General features: G+C 42.1%; 1 protein-coding gene across 27 annotated transcripts in view; it reads right to left on the bottom strand.

The window, feature by feature from the left end:
* The window catches only part of TRPM3 (transient receptor potential cation channel subfamily M member 3), a 929,658-nt gene that overhangs the window by 76,796 nt on the left and 836,236 nt on the right, over nucleotides 1–16,626 (bottom strand). For 11 of the 27 annotated variants that reach the window (XM_021927842.2, XM_009188929.4, XM_031654817.1 and 8 more), the window contains 7 exons: nucleotides 15,263–15,298; nucleotides 14,970–15,110; nucleotides 11,021–11,050; nucleotides 9,858–10,147; nucleotides 8,681–8,909; nucleotides 5,745–5,912; nucleotides 438–578 (listed from right to left, as the gene is read on the bottom strand). In XM_021927842.2, coding sequence (XP_021783534.1) covers nucleotides 438–578; nucleotides 5,745–5,912; nucleotides 8,681–8,909; nucleotides 9,858–10,147; nucleotides 11,021–11,050; nucleotides 14,970–15,110; nucleotides 15,263–15,298 — 1,035 coding nt within the window. The remainder of the gene's footprint in view (nucleotides 1–437; nucleotides 579–5,744; nucleotides 5,913–8,680; nucleotides 8,910–9,857; nucleotides 10,148–11,020; nucleotides 11,051–14,969; nucleotides 15,111–15,262; nucleotides 15,299–16,626) is intronic. The other 16 variants (XM_021927845.2, XM_021927848.2, XM_021927851.2 and 13 more) reach the window with 3 other exon arrangements.

The raw sequence follows: 16,626 nt of genomic DNA, 5'->3' as shown, positions 1-16,626 counted from the left end.
CACTGCCTTCTTTAGTGGTGTTACTTCCACACTCTCCTCACTCCTTACCTGCCAAAAGTAGCCCCAAATCCAGGACTGGCATCTAAAATGAGCAACTGTGATCTAGCCCTCATCCATTCAAAACATCAAGTATTTCAGAAAAGTGTATCTACTTTCCTGTTAGACAAGACTCATACTCATCTCACCTCTATTTCTGTTTGTTAGTTCTCACCTCCACCATTTCCTCTATTTTCTGAGAGGAGGCAAAATGTGGCCTGTGAAAGCTGCCTAACAAAATGCCACAAATCTTGCAAAGCTATTGAAAAAGCAAGGTCACAGAACTTTCACTCCTGTGTGTGGCACTTACGACTTGCAGAGAAAACCACACAGGTGCATGAGAAATGGACATTGGCTCCTTGTGGCCATCCACTAGGCAGGAGAAAAGGAAATGTGCTTACCGTGTAGAACCAGAACTTCACGATGGGTGCATTGTAGAATTCATAGATTTTTCTGCCGAGGGGGATTAACCGGTGCCTGCTCTGAACTTCCTCTTCATCCTTCTTCCTGGAGGACTCCCCGTTGTTTCGTCCCAACATTGCCTATGGCGGAAGAGAATCGATACTATCATGGCAGGTCTCTGGAGAGCATGTAATTCAATGTGCTCATTTTACAGATGAGGAAAGGATGCCCATAGAACCTAAGAACCCAAGGCCCCAGAGATTTAGAGGTTGTACCTTTCCTGTGAGTGCATTTGCACTACACGTATCATCTGTGAATACCCTTTGCCTGAGATGGAAGGCCTTGGGTATATTTCTTGACCATTCTCTTCTCTTCCACCTTGGGTCTTCTAGAAGATGTGGGTAATAGATGATACCCAGAGTACAGAAAGGAAGCAAGAGTGTAGCCTGGGAAGGCCAGACTTCAAGAATCTATTCTTCCTCCCCACCTGCTCTCTCTCTATATATATCATGAAACAGGCTAGATCTGGATTCAAATTCTGTCTCTTCAAATGCTAATGACCCTTAAGTCAAAGGTAAATTGAACCAGCATACCTAATTTATCCAAAGGTTGTGAATACTCAAGAGGTAAATGATCTGCAGTGCCTGGAACTTAGTTAGGTTAGTGATATGGTTTGGCTCTGTGTCTCCACCCAAATCTCATCTTGAATTGTAATCTCCACGTGTCAAGGGAGGGACCTGGTGGGAGGTGATTGGATCATGGGGGCAGTTTCCCCCATGCTGTTCTGGTGATAGTGAGTTCTCATGAGAGCTGATGGTTTAAAGTGTGGCATTTCCTCTTTCTCTCTTCTGCCACCATGTAAGACACACTTTCCTTTCCCTTTGCCTTCCACCATGATTGTAAGTTTCCCAAGGTCTCTTCAGCCATGCAGAACTGTCAGTCAATGAAGCCTCTTTTGTTTATAAGTTACCTAGTCTCAGGCGGTATCTTTATGGCCATGTGAAAACGGGTCTAATACAATTAGGGACATCTCCCTGACCCTTAGGCATGTGTCTTGGCTCCCTGATTTCAAACACTGTAAATCCTGAATTACTGCTGGTACTAGTTTTATGGTGGTTCCTGTGAACACTGCCTGCCTCTGCAGCTACGTGAGACTAGGAGAAGGATTCCAGTCAGGCCTGACCTTGAGAGGTCCTCATCTCCAAGATGCTGGAAACTTCCTTGAGAATAGAATCATTTCCTTCTCATTCATGACAACAGTAGCAGTGACAACAACTATAATAATTTAACTGAGGAAGAGTTCCAGGCCCTGGGTAACTCAGATGGGAGACTGAGTCCTAACTCAGACACTTCAAATCGGTGGCACCACGGGAAATATTTTTAACCACTCTGAGACTTAGTTTCTTTAACTGTAAAATGAGGGTAATAAAGTACCCACTATAGGGTTGGCCTACAAGTCAGGTAGCATCTGGCACTTAATAAGTGCTCAGTAAACACTAGCTAGGCTTTAAAGTGAACTGAGACCTTCTTACACACTCTTCACTAAAATGATCTAGTTGAGATCACTCACTAGAAAAAAAAGTGTTATTAGAATCTATAACAGCATACTTTCTTGGCTTTAATTCTTCAGTACTGTTCTAACACAAAGCTAGTTTCACGAAGTTTGGAGATTTTTATAACGTGAGGACAGGGTAAAACTTTATAACTGCTCAGGACTAACAAGGATTTGGGGCAAGACAGAGTACTGGGAAATGAGCTCAAAGCTGAGACAGCTCATTATAGAAACAATGCATGAGTTTTGAAATTGAGAATAGAGACAAACCTAGATAATTCTGGCTTAAAGCCACTTTACCCAAAGTATACAAAATATTAGTTTCCACTACTTGGTTCATTACCTCAAATATCCACTTTATTCAACTATGTAATAATCACAAATGATTGACCTGTAACCAATAGGATTTCTGGAGAAGGTAACTTCCATTCCTTTGTGGACTCTGGCTGCAAAAGTCCCTTGAGTTAATGAAGAAGTTAGATTCCATACTACGACTTATTAAAGTGTTTATTTTCATCAGTGAGTGGAGTAAATCTTTCTGATGGACATGACACACTAGACTGTGATAGAGTTCTATAAATATTGATCATTGACCTCAAGAAACTCTGAGGTTACATGACATTTGACTGCCTATAATTTATGTAACATAATTATCATGCTTCTGTTCTGCTTATTTATATGCTTGAGAATCTAATGCTATTTGGGGACACAATGAGATGAAAGTAAAGACAGCTGGAAGGTTTTTAGGCATCTTGGAGAGTGGCATTTTGGGGTAACTTCTGGGGATGGTGACTTTCCCAACAGAGCTATAGACATGCCCTGGGTCTGTGGACTTGTGGGGACTTTATTAGGGAAAGTGGAGACATTTATCCAGCACTGCATTCAAAACAAAAACAAAAACCTGTTTTGCCTTTATTGTTCAGATATATTCCAGCATGAAGCCTTTGTAAAAGGCTTGTCTTTCATGGATTTAAGTAAAGCATTTTTGACATTTCATTAATTCCAGCCTAAGCAGCTTAACTTTTGATTTTGTTTGTGTCTTTTCTCTGTATTCAGACATTTCCTTTGACATTCCTTAAAGCAGAATCTAACAGGGTCAAATATAGACACAACTGCACAGCATGATTTGAGAATCTATGCTGGCTAGACACAGATGTCAAGGCTGAGAAAGTTCTTTTGAGGTGAACTAAACTACTAAAAGCTACAAAAAGGGAGTGAATTGAGGTTGATATTTCTGTGTATCATTTTGGAAGGGCCAAAGGAAAATGTCCCATTCCAAGAGAGGATATACTGGTTTAACACAGAAGCTCAAATATCAATCCCATAAAAGGAGGGGAGGTGCCAATGAGCTGCACTCTGCAGTTCTCTCCAGGTTCTGTCCACTGACCAGTGCCCGAGCAGTGACAGAATTTGCCATCAAAGTCAAGGGAGGGGTCCACTTTACAGACAACTGCTGTCCAGCCCTGAGTTTGCCAGGCCACGTGTCCTTTCCTTCTTTCCTTCTCCCTGCTGTTTCTGCCTGTGGAGAAGAAGCTCGGGCAGCAATGCTCTTACAGAGCCTTCTACTGGGCTCTTAGTAAACAAGGCAAGGGTCTATTCTCTTGTTACTAAACTTTGCTCTTAGTCTAGAGATGCATCTCTTATGGTGGCTTCTTGAAGGATCAGATTCTCAAAGCTCTATGCTGAGCAGGGGAAACTACCTCCCTTTGCTTTCTTCCTTGAGACCCAATCAGAGAGAATGCTGATTCAGTTTCTGGTTGTCTTCCTAGGATGTGTACTGATGTCAGGACTGTGCCACACTTGACTTTGGAGGCTCATTCATCACTTTTGGATTCTTCTACATGGTGGACCAAATAGGCTGAGCAGCCACGCTTGAGACTAGAGAGACATTCTCTCTCGCCCTTAACCTACCGTCTAAAAGTGTGGTTGATGGAGTCTATATGCCCGGATTCTAATCTTAGCTTTGCCATGAACTGGCTGGGTATCCTTGAGCAATTTAACCTCTATGAGTGTCAGTTTCCTCATTTGTAAAATAGGAATTAGGGCTGGACGTGGTGGCTCATGCCTGTAATCCCAGCACTATGGGAGACCAAGACTAGAGGACTGCTTGAAACCAGGAGTTCAAGATCAGCCTGGGCAATCTCTTAAAAAAAAAAAAAAAAAAAAAAGGCCAGGTGTTGTGGTGTGCACCTGCATTCCCAGCTACTTGGGAGGCTGAGGTGGGAGGATCCCTTGAGCCCAGAAATTTGAGGTTACAGTGAGCTATAATCGCACCATTTTGCTCCAGCCTGGTGACAGAGTGAGACCCTGTCTCTAAAAATAAATAATATAAATAAATAAATAAATAAATAAATAAATAAAATGGGGCCAATAATAGTGCCTATCTTGTGGGACTTTCGTGAGGATTCCATTAGTAAGTATGTGTAAAGCACTTAGCACTGTTAAAACAATATTGGTTTATAGTGTGCCAGTCTCCAATATAAGTAGTTTGCAGGCACACTTTTTACACTAGACAACTACTTGTGAGTTAGACAACATTATTGTTGCCGTGTTTGAGATTATAAAATTGTGCCCAAGGTCACACAGCAAGTAGGTGACAGGGCAGGATTCTGGTTCCAGAGCACACGTTCAGCTGAAATATTCAATAAAGATTCAGTATTACTATTGCCAGTTTTCTTCTAATGATCAAGCTATTATATTCTATTCGGAGGACAAAATTATGGTGAGAATGTTAGGGAAGACAGTCATCTGTTACAGAGCTGAGCCAACTTCTCCACAGATTTTTATACAAATCCTCAAACTGAAACAAAAGTTGGCCTTTCATTCAGTAAGTCAGGGATTGTGTCTGCAAATAGATCTTTAGGAAAAGCCTACTGGAAGGAAATATTGTTTACCTGCAGGAGAAACAATTCGCACTGCTGTCCTACTAGGATAATAGTGCAAAGGCCTTTTGTCACCTGAGCAAAACTAATTTTTGATTTCACCCCTTATAGCTTCTTCTGGGTCACTACAGCAACGGTCATTGGCGGGGGTGGTGAGGGAGGGTAAGGCAAATTGAGAAAGTCCTTATGGGGCTGTTGCTTGATGACTTCCAAGCTATGAAGCCTTGTTTGTCCCTTTAACAGCATGTGATATTTTTAGCCCCTGCATATGAGCCAGTGGCAGTCACGCTGCTCAGGCGGGGGTTGCAAGAAGCTGTCCCATGTCCAGCTGCCCCCTTCCCTCTGCAGAACAAAGCCTCTATGCTCTATAATTATACCAGGAAGAGCTAATAAAAGCTTTGCATACAAACCTCAAAATTCAATTAGTGCTGTAATTGTGAGCCTGACCCTGAAGACAGATACAGGCTTAGCTTCTGATCCGCAGAACAGTACCAGCTCAGTGAAGCCGGCTGCTCCCAAATCATGGATTCCCTTTCCTTCTTTGTGTGCTGAGACAGATACCTCATCTGGTTGTTCAAGAAGCTTTGCTTGTTTGGAAAACGTAGGGTGTCTTGCTTTAGAATTTCACTGGTTTGTCCTGCACCACTAGCTGGCTGCAAGATTTCACATATGGGTGGACCCTGCGGTAGTGTTATTTACACTTTTCCAATACCCTGGTCGCAATACTGAAATGAAAGCACTCCATGGTTAAACTTGGTGGAAGGCTGGGAACAGATGTCTGACCTAAGGAGTTACTGAATCTTGAGCATATTGGTGGGACAAGTGGATTAGGAATTCTGCCCACAGAGAATAACTGTGCAATGTTTTCTTACTGTAAGCTCCATGTCCTCTTCATCTTTTTCTTTCGTGGGCTTCTCTGGTTCTTCTGCCTCCTTCTCTTGGAGGTGGATTTCCTGGGCCTGAGACATATAGGGCATGTCGTCTTTGTTCTTGAACTCCAAGCTGAGAATTGAAGGAGGAAGTAGAATTCCCAGAATTACCTAAAGTAATAATAATGATAATAATAATAATCACATTTAAAGGATTAAGATTAGGGTGGTTGTTTAGAATCAGAGAGCCTGAGGTGTGGGGTATAAGACTGTGCGCATGTGTGTGTACATGTGCACACACAGTTATATGCTCTGTGGGGGACCTGGACATCTGAATAACTAACATATTAACATATTAATACTAAGAGGATCATTTCGTCCCATCTAGGAAATATTTTGCACAGCTCAGTCTCATTTTTGGAGGAAAAAAGCATTTTGCCCAAATTTGTCTTACCCAATTAACACCCACTTTGCATGTGGGTAACAGAGGAAAAAGAGACTCTATTTAAGGCAAAAGTGGGAAAGAATTCAGATTTACATTTAGCCATTAGACAGTCCTTGATTTTGACTGTGAAATCAATTCATACATCTGTCCACTGGCATTTTTTTTCTTTGCTAATGTGTCAAGTGGAGTGGATTATGTGTTATCTGATTATCTCCGTAAAAAAAAGAATGCTGTCCTAAGTTGACCTTGAGAGAATACATGTAGGAAAGCATTTAATTCATTTTAGGGCATCTTCCTGGTATTTGCTACGATACAGCAGAAAACACACACACACACACACACACACCCCAGTGGGCTCCGTATGCACTGAGAGAATCCCCTTACACACAAGCCCCAGGAGAAGCCAGCACTATATTTCTCTCATGTATAAACATCACGCATACATCTATACACTAAATACAGAAGCCTTTCTTCTGAGAGGGCGGTCTCATTCTTCAGAATGAACAAGTGTGTTTCTGCATGATAATACTGACGTCTGACTGTATTCTCCAAGTCCTCTCTCACTTCTCTCAATCCTAAAACAATTCTGGGGCACAAGACTTCTAAACATCAACCTCCTTGAAGAAACTGCTCCAAAGGGAGGGGCTAAGACCCCTCTGAAGGGTCAGTAAAAATGATCCTCACGTAATGAGGCAGGGACAGTCCTTGCTTGAATGCCCACAGGGACATCAGAGTAGTTCACGGAAAATGGCTGTGAATTCATGACGCTGAATTCTGGGTGCCTGGCTGTCCTAGGAAGGCTCAGGTGGCATGCTGGCAGTCTTCAGGGGACACGACACCCTGTCCTCAGAGCTGAGAGCCGGCTTGGCTCCCTTCCTGAGGCCGGACTTGGCGGTCACTAGCAGTGTGGCTATGGAGTGCCCATGACCCACATCACAGAACCTCTCTGTGACTCTAGGCCAAGAGCCCACAGGAAGAGTGGTATGGAGAAGGGGTGCTGGTCTCATAAAACGGTAGGTGTCAGGGGCAGGGGTGAGGTTGAGGAGGGGAGAAAATGGGAAATGGGGCCATACAGGTCAAAGGGTACAAAGTTGCAGATATGTAGGATGAGTATGTACCATACAGATGTCATGTACAACACGAGGACTCTAGCTGAAATATGGTACTGTATACTGGAAATTTGCTAAGAGAGTAGATTTTAGGTGCTCTTACACACACGAGGAAGGGTAATGAGGCAAGATGACGGATATGCTAATTTGCTTGACTAGAGTGACCATTTCACAATGTATATCAAAACATCATGTTGTGTCTGGGCGCCAGAGGTTCATGCCTGTAATCCCAGCACTTTGGGAGGCCAAGGCAGGTGGATCACTTGAGGTCAGGAGTTCAAGACCAGGCTGACCAACATGACGAAATCCCGTCTGTACTAAGAATACAAAAATTAGCTAGGCATGGTTGCTTGTGCCTGTAATCCCAGCTACTCGGGAGGCTGAGGCAGGAGAATCGCTTGAACGTGGGAGTTGGAGGTTGCGGTGAGCCAATATCACACCACTGCACTCCAGCCTGGGTGACAGAGCAAGACCTTGTCTCAAAAACAAACAAAAAACAACCCCCCCCCCAAAATCTCAAAAAAAAAACCCCAAAACCATCATGTTGTATACCTTAAATTAAAACAAACAAAAAACTCCCCATATCCTTTCAATCTTCCATCTCCCATTTTTTTCTGTCTTTCTTTTCCTTTTTCGGTTTCATATTTTCCTTGAAAAACACTGAAAAGAACATTAAAAAAGCAAACGCTACACACCATCCTATTTCCCTTAAAAACAGTAACATCCCTTTCATAGTCCATTCAACCTCAGAGGTAACCGCTGCTGACAATTTACTATGTGTCCTTCCCGGTTTTTGTAGGATAGTTTGTACAGACATAACTATACATAGACACATTAAAAATGGCCTCAGATTATACACACTGGTCTGCGACTTGTTTTTCTTAAGAATAGATTAGGATTATCTAGCAATGGCTTTACAAATAAATCTATCTCAGTTTTATTTTAGTTTAAAAAGACGTCTCAAGCACATCTGGTAAGAGTCAATGTCTCTATGACACGATGCCATGGAGGGCCAGGGGTTCAGGCACCCTCTGCAGTGACAGGTGGCCTAGTGGGGACTCCTGGTGCAGCTGGCTTTGCTCATGCAAATGGCAGCCCCGGCAGTACCTGTGCACGGCCATCCCCTTTGGATCCTCCGAAAAATATTAATGTCCGGGCACCCTCTCTAGAGATGCTGATGCAGCAGGACCCAGGGGGAAGCCCCAGCCTCTATATGGAAAAAACAAAACCAAGCAACACTCTACAGGATTCTGAGGCACAGTCAGGATTTAGAACCACCCGCCTGAGATAAGAGGATGCCCAATCCCACGGCAGATTTTGGCTGGGAAAACTCTACCCCACCCGCCGGTCCTCATAGCCAGGAGGGCCTTGTTGGGCGCGCTGACCTTGAGGCCTGAGTTCTTGCGCATGCGGAGCCGGCCCATCCACATGTCGGTGAGCAGCATCTGGCTGCACGTATGCGCGATGAAGTCGCGGTGTTTGGCAGCCACGGCAAGCTGCAGGCACGTGGCATTGCTCCAGTTCTTCAGCTCATACGTCAGCAGTTTCATGGCCAGCTGTTCGTCCTGCTTGTAGGACTGGTCCAAGAGCTCCACAGCCAGCTGGCCGAAGTCTCTGAAAGACAGAATCGGTGGACAGTCCTTCAGGTCAGCTTGGAGACTTATAAGATAAAAGTGGACCTCCTGGCCAACCAGAAAATGTGGTCACTGTGTGATGTAGTTGTTTCATATGGGGTCTGGTCTGTTTGTAAATTCATCCAGCCAACATCCACTAAGCATCTACTATGTGCCAGATACCATGTATAAAACTGGGGGTATAAGTCAAACAATATATGATCTCTGTACTCAGACCCTCAGATTCAGTCATATGAGTGTAGGGGGTGGAGTAATCAATCAATAGAGTACAGTATGTCTTTTTTTTTTTTTTTTTTTTTGAGACAGGGTCTCTGTTTCCCAGGCTGGAGTACAGTAGAATGATCAAGGCTCACTGCAGTCTTGACCCCCTGGGCTCAAGAGATCCTCGCACCTTAGCCTCCTGAGCAGCTAGGACTACAGGCATGCACCACCACACCCAGCTAATTTTTAATTATTTTTAGAGATGAGGTCTTGCTATGTTGCCCAGGCTGGTCTCAAACTTCTGGGCTCAAATGATCCACACATCTCAACCTCCCAAAGTGCTGGGATTACAGGCATGAGCCACTACACCAGGTAGTATGTCCTGTTAAATGTGTCAAACTTCAGTTCACATTCCAGCCTTGCCACCACAAATGTGTGATCTTAAATTCTCTGAGCCCCATTTTTCTTAGCTGAAAGAAGTGCGTAACTATGGGACCTACCTCATGGGGTAGTTGAGAGGATGAAATAAAATGTTCCATGTTTCTATATGTACCACACTGTCTGTGGCACTGTGCACAATAAAGGGGAATTGTTTGTGTCCATCCTGTGTGTGCATCACTGGGATGATACTGACTTCCCTTAAAGTTCTGAGTAGCTCAGACCTTCCAGCACTGGGAGCCCACCTTTCCTCCTCTCCCCCGACCAGCCCTTTGCTGGGCGGACCCACCTGGAATTGTGATTCAGCTCCTGGGAAATGTCATCAACCATGTCGTTCTCAGAGGCCTCATGAGCCATGGCTTTGCAGAGCTTACAGGCCACCAGGGCCTTGGCCATGGCCTCCTCACCGTGCTGCCAGAAGAACAGGGCCATCTTCTGCCGCTTCATGAGGACAGCCCACACCATGAGCTCGTGGAAAGGGAAGGGGAAGTGGTTGATCTCAGGATCATCCAAGTCAATGTCTACCTCTTCTTCCCGTTTCTTGGTTGTCTTTCTTCCTCGCCTCAAGGGAATATCATCCTGTAATTATAGGGAAATCACACAGGCTGAGTTAGAAATGAATTGGTGCACTTCAGCAAGTAGCAATTGTATATCTTCTCCCAGCTAGCTCTGGGATCAGTACTGAAATGAACTAGGCCAGCTTCCGTCCTAAAAGAACTCACAAGCTCATCCACGCCCAACTTTAAAACAGGTGATGATAAATGTATAAGCACAGTGCTGAGGGAACATGTCAGTGTTGTTACACTCTGATTTAAAAAATTATTTTTTAATGGGCCATTTTCTTTCTTTTCACTTCTGTCCATTTATTTCTTCAAAAGGTAATGTTGTTTGTACCTAATGATGGAGAGCACTACCCTTTTTGCTGAAAGGATAAGGACAGCCTAGATTTTTATTTGCATACACGACCGTAACCACATGAACAAAAGATGGCAAATGGATAATTTATCTCAAGTTTCTGAATACTTATTAGATGCAATTCTGAAGTAGTTCTGGCCTTTGGACCTGTCACCATTTGTAAACACTCGAATAGATTTTGATTACTAGAATTTACATGCTTCCTTGGTTTTCAGGTTAGTATTTCAAATAGGATTTTTTTTTTGTTTGCATTGCGGATACAACCTCATGGTGGAATTTTCAAAGGTGCTGTGAGGAACCCTTATGACACATTATATATATAGAATTATACATATATAATGTATACATACTATAGTATGTAGTATATATAGTATTACACATTATATATACTATATTTATAGTATATATATTACATATAGTGTATATATTATATATACACTATATATTATTATATATATACACTATATATATAGCATATATATAATGGGTAACAAAGAGAATAAATCATTGACACTAATAATTTGGACAGACACTTACCTCCATTCCCAGCAGTTTCAAGGCTTTGGGCTGTTAAAAAAAATGTTGTGAACAAAGTTAGATCAGTTAGATCTTTCTTTCATAAAGGTAAGAAGAGTCCTATTATATCTTTTTTGTTTTGTTTTTATTGAGACAAGGTCTCACTTTGTTACCTGGGTTGGAGTGCAGAGGCACAATCATGGCTCACTGCAGCCTCAACCTCCTGGGCTCAAGTGATTCTCCTACTTCAGTGCCCCAAGTAGCTGAGAGTAGAGGTGCACGTTACCATGCTTGGCTACCTTTTAAAAACGTTTTGTAGAGATGGGGTCTCACTATGTTGCCAGGCTGGTCTCAGACTCTTGGGCTCAAGTGATCCTCCCACCTCAGCCTTCCAAAGTACTGGGATTATAGGCATGAGCCTCCACACCCAGCCTCCAAGAGTCCTATTATATTTTAAACAGGTACTATAAGAACACTATTGTACCATATAGCATTTATTTTATTTTGCTAAATAAAACGCCACAAGAAGAACTGATTTATAGAAATTCCAAGAGAATTTTGGATTTGGTGATTTTAATGAATCTACAGAAAATGAGGAAACTGGCCAGGCGTAATGAGATTGCCTGAGGATAGAGCCTGCAGGTTGATAATGACTTCTGTGAACCAATTTTTCTTTCACCTTCTATACCCATCTTGCTTGGCTGACACCTTCATAACATCTAGTATTTGAACGAGTGCTTTGGTCTGAATGTTTTCACCCCCCAAATTCATATGTTGATATTCTAATTCCAAAGGTGATGGTATTAGGGGGGACACTTTCTGGGAGGTGATTAGATCAAGAGAGAAGAGCCCTCAGGAAGGGGATTAGTACCCTTATAAAAGAGGCTCAATGCAGCTCATTCGCCCTTCTACTGGATGAGGACACAGTGAGAAGGTGTCACTATGAATGAGGAAGCAGGTTCTCACCAGACAGTAAATTTGTTGGTCCCTAGATCTTGGACTTCCTACCCTCCAGAACTGTGAGAAATGAATTTCTGTTGTTATAAGACATCCAGCTGATGGTATTTTGTCGTAGCAGCCTGAACAGACCAAGACAAATGAACAAGGAAATCTTCAATCAAGCAGATCGAATCATGTATTTCTCAAACCTCTGAAAAGCCTCTATTATCTGCAGACTTGGGATATTATTCAGAAATATATTAATATGTTTAGATGCTTTATGCTGGCCGTTTCCCTGTGCTGCTGCACATCAGGGCAAGAGCGAGTGGGGCCAGAGGGCCTGTGCTGATGGTGGCAAAGGTGCTCAATAGCATGGAAAGTGTCAGCACACAGGAAGCATCATTGGCCATGCTGGGAATGTGCAAAACAGGCACAGGCTGAGTCGGAGAGAAAAGGCAACTCAGAAGGACACAGATCCTGATCTATATTTAACAGAAGGTAATACAAAATTACATCTCAGGGACCAGGAAGACCAATTTTAAGCTTTTAAATATTTCAGAATGGTTGGGCACCATCTTGAAAGTTATTTGAGTAAATGGTAAGGATACAGCACTTACAGTTCCCCCAAATTGTATTTGACTCTTCACGTTAGAACAGCTCAAACTGAATCTCTCTCTCTCTCTCTCTCTCTTTTTCTCTCTCTCTCTTTCAGCTTCTAAAATGACTACTAGGCTAATATCTATTTCATTTTTTCCTTATTTATCCTTATTGGTGTTTTTTAAAAAATTCTGTTATATATATTTTTTCATTTTCAAACAAATCCCTTTTGTTAAATTTTAGGTGTTTTCAAAGTTCTTTACTAGTTCCACAAAATGCTTTCAGAATCAGAAAAAAACTTTAAATATAAAAATCATGACTCGGCACAGTGGCTCACTCCTGTCATCCCAGCAGTTTGGGAGGCCAAGGCAGCAGGCGGGTCACCTGAGGTCAGGAGTTCAAGACCAGCCTGGCCAACATGGCGAAACCCCGTCTCTACTAAAAAATACAAAAATTAGCTGAGTATAGTGGCATGTGCCTGTAATCCTGGCTACTTGGGAGGCTGAGGTAGGAGAATCGCTTGAACCTGGGAGGTGGAGGTTGTAGTGAGCTGAGATCACACCACTGCACTCCAGTCTGGGCAACAGGGTGAGACTGCATCTCAAAAAAAAAAAAAAAAAAAAAAATATGCCCACTACCAGCTAGAGCAGCAATTCTCAGAATGTGGACCATGGGTCATGAGGATCCCTGAAACATTTTGAGAGAGTGTGTGTAGTCAAAGTTATTTTCGTAATAGTACTAGGATGTAATTGGGTTTGGCACCATCTTGACATTTGTACTGATGGTACAAAAGCAATGATGAGTAAAGCTGTTGGGTGCCTTAGCAAGAACAAAGGCAGTGGTACCCACCTTTACCAGATGTCATTAGACTCCAGTATTATGCACTTGCAGAAAGCAAATGCAACCGTTTTACTTAAGAATGACCTTGTTGAGGACTAAAAAACAATTAACTTTATTAAATCCTTACCCTTGATTAACCATTTTTTTACTGTTCTGTGGGATGAAATGGGAAGTATACTCCTAAAATAGTTCTGCTGTATACTCAACTATCATGGGTTGTCCTGAGGAAATGCACTTACGTGATTGTTTGGATTGTATTATAGCCACTTTTTTTTTTTCATGGAATATAATTTTTACTTGAAGGACTGACTGGCGGATGGACTAAGGTTGTGTAGACTTGGACCTTTGGCAGATGTGTTTGGAATGACCAAAGTGAGGCTGTTATTTCAAGGAAAACAATAGATAGTATTTGTTGCCAATGACAAAATTCAAACTTTTAAGAAAAAAATTGGGATTTTGGAAAACTTATATCTACTCTCCGCACCCCCACCATGACTTTGACAGCTTTTCAGGACTGAAAGACATTTCCCATGAGATAGAGGTGATACTAATGAAACTGTATAATAAAATGTGTCAGTATTTGAAAGAGCTGCATATCTTCACAAACCAACAATTTTCCATGACCAGTCTATGATGTTACAAGATCCATCAAAGTATAAGATAGACCACTGGATTTTACTTTTTTATTATTTTATTTTATTGTTTTAGAGTCAGAGGCTCACTACGTTGTCCAGGTTGCAGGGCAGGGGCTACTCACAGGCATTATAATAGTATACTACAGCCTCGAACTCCTGGGCTCAAGCAAGTCTCCTGCCTCAGCCTCCTTAGTAGCTGGGACCATGGCTGGCTCGACTAGTGGATTTTAATGTAACAGAATTTGAAAAGTTCACTTATATGGTTTTAGATTTCACCTTGCAACTCATTTTTAAGAAACGGTTACTTATTAAATTTTGGTGTAGTATCAAAAAAAGGATATCTACAATTATATGTAAAGAGGATTAAAATACTCCTTCCTTTGATATATTTGTTATGTTTGTCATGTATTTTTGTGGGGTCAGATTTTCTTTATATACTTTAACCAGAACATCCTACAATAGACTGAATCCACAAGTAGATATCTAGCCCTCTTCTATTAAGCTGGACATTACAGAAATTTGCAAAAGATAAAAAATGTTCCTATTATGAATTTATTCTTTGTTTTTGAAAATATATTTTTTATAAACATATTCTTTATGTTAACATATAATAGGGATTCCTATGTTTAACTTAAAATGAATTAAATATTTTTAGAGTCTCCATTTAAATTTCTAATATGGTAAATAAACACTGATAGGTAGAATTCCCATAGATAAAAGCTCTTTGAGGTTCTCAACAATTTTTAAAGGTATAAAGACCCAAAACCTGGAAAACTGCTGAGTTTAATAATCTCAATGACAAGATTAATTTGAATTTCATTACTATTCTTTGATTGTATAGGCTCACTCTCAGCGCAATTTTCTGATTTTAATTCCCCCTGGAGACAAAGAAGCCAGAACCCAAATCCCATACACCCTAGTCCTTCCAGGAGGGGCCCCGAATTTGCAGCCAGCCTCACCCTCTTGGGGCCGAAGAGGTTGTGGTAGAGAGTCCGGAAGCGCTTGCGCGTGTAGTTGCAGCGATAAGCCCCGCCCATCAGGTACTCGATCACCAGGCCGATGTCAATCAGGCTGATTCTGTAGTCTGGGGGCAGATTCCCCTATCAGGGTAGAATGAAACAAACAAACAGACAAATCCAAAAGACAACGTGGTTTACTAGGGATTCTAGTTCATGTATTCTGTAACTAGAGTAAAAAAAATATTGAAAACAGAAACATATGAATGTATTATTATGCTGGTTAATTAATTCACCTTAAAATAGATCCAACCGAAACCTGGATACTCTCGCTTGGAAAGAAGACATAAGTTAAATAAGAAGATGCAGTAATCGTCGGCAATAATAGAAAATCAAAATATTTATTCAAGTCTTCAGCTGGGGAGAAAAAAACACCAGTGTAGAAGAAAGAAACACAAGGCTAGACACGGCAAATGCTATCACTCCCAGGCACCAGGAACTAGGTTTCCCCAAATGCTCCCCAAGCCCCTCTTTCTGCCTCTGACCCAGGCCTGTTACCACTCTCTTGATATCATTTGGTTTCTACCACCCACTAAAGGAAGACTCCTTTCAGAAGATGAGTGTCATTACCAGGGCCTCCATCAACTGGGATTTTAGGACTCAGGTCTCCTTTACTACAAAACCTCTATCCATAATTTTTAAAAATTGATGCTTTTTTAATAAAAGAAGAGCAATATTTAGGGAGGGGATTTTGGGTGTCAGGATGAGGTTGTATATGAACATCCCTTGCATTTAAAGAGAAGAGGGAGAGAAATTGGAGAAGATATTTTAGCAATGGAGTATTTATTTTTCTAGAATTGAGATTTTTTTCATTTTTTCTTTTAAAGAGAGTAACATTTCTTAAAGATCTAGAGTTATGGTGTCTTTTTTTAGCTGTTTGCCATCTCTAGATGCAAAAATAGTAAAGATTTTCTTATTATTTACTCATTACTGCTTTCGACTTCTAAAGTTTAGGTTCTAAAGAAAATTTTTGCTGTTAGGCCAAGGGAGAGTTAGTTCCATTTGTGAAAACAGTCTGAGTGCACAGCGAATTCCAATCCACTCTCACTGCCTGCTGTAGCTCCTTGCAGGAGAGCGCTCTATACCATGAATGGCTGGGTGTGACACCGCGTGGGAAACCCATGCCCTTAGATCTATTTTGGACAGACACGAGGGGCTCCATCCACTTTTGTCCTTAATGAAGGACCCACCCAGGATGCTGTGTGAGATTTCTGCCACTTCACAGAAGACGTTCATTATGTATAGTGGTCGTTTTCCAACTTTGGTGGCATCAGAATACCCTGGGGGGCCGGGCGCGGTGGCTCAAGCCTGTAATCCTAGCACTTTGGGAGGCCGAGATGGGCGGATCACGAGGTCAGAAGATCGAGACCATCCTGGCTAACACGGTGAAACCCCGTCTCTACTAAAAAATACAAAAAACTAGCCGGGCGAGGTGGCGGGCGCCTGTAGTCCCAGCTACTCGGGAGGCTGAGGCAGGAGAATGGCATAAACCCGGGAGGCGGAGCTTGCAGTGAGCTGAGATCCGGCCACTGCACTCCAGCCCAGGCGACAGAGCCAGACTCCATCTCAAAAAAAAAAAAAAAAAAAAAAAAAAAAAAAA

Source organism: Papio anubis, chromosome 13, assembly GCF_008728515.1.
Source record: "Papio anubis isolate 15944 chromosome 13, Panubis1.0, whole genome shotgun sequence".
Taxonomy (NCBI): domain Eukaryota; kingdom Metazoa; phylum Chordata; class Mammalia; order Primates; family Cercopithecidae; genus Papio; species Papio anubis.
Note: the sequence above shows the minus strand (reverse complement) of the source record. Positions and strands in the feature narration are given on the sequence as shown.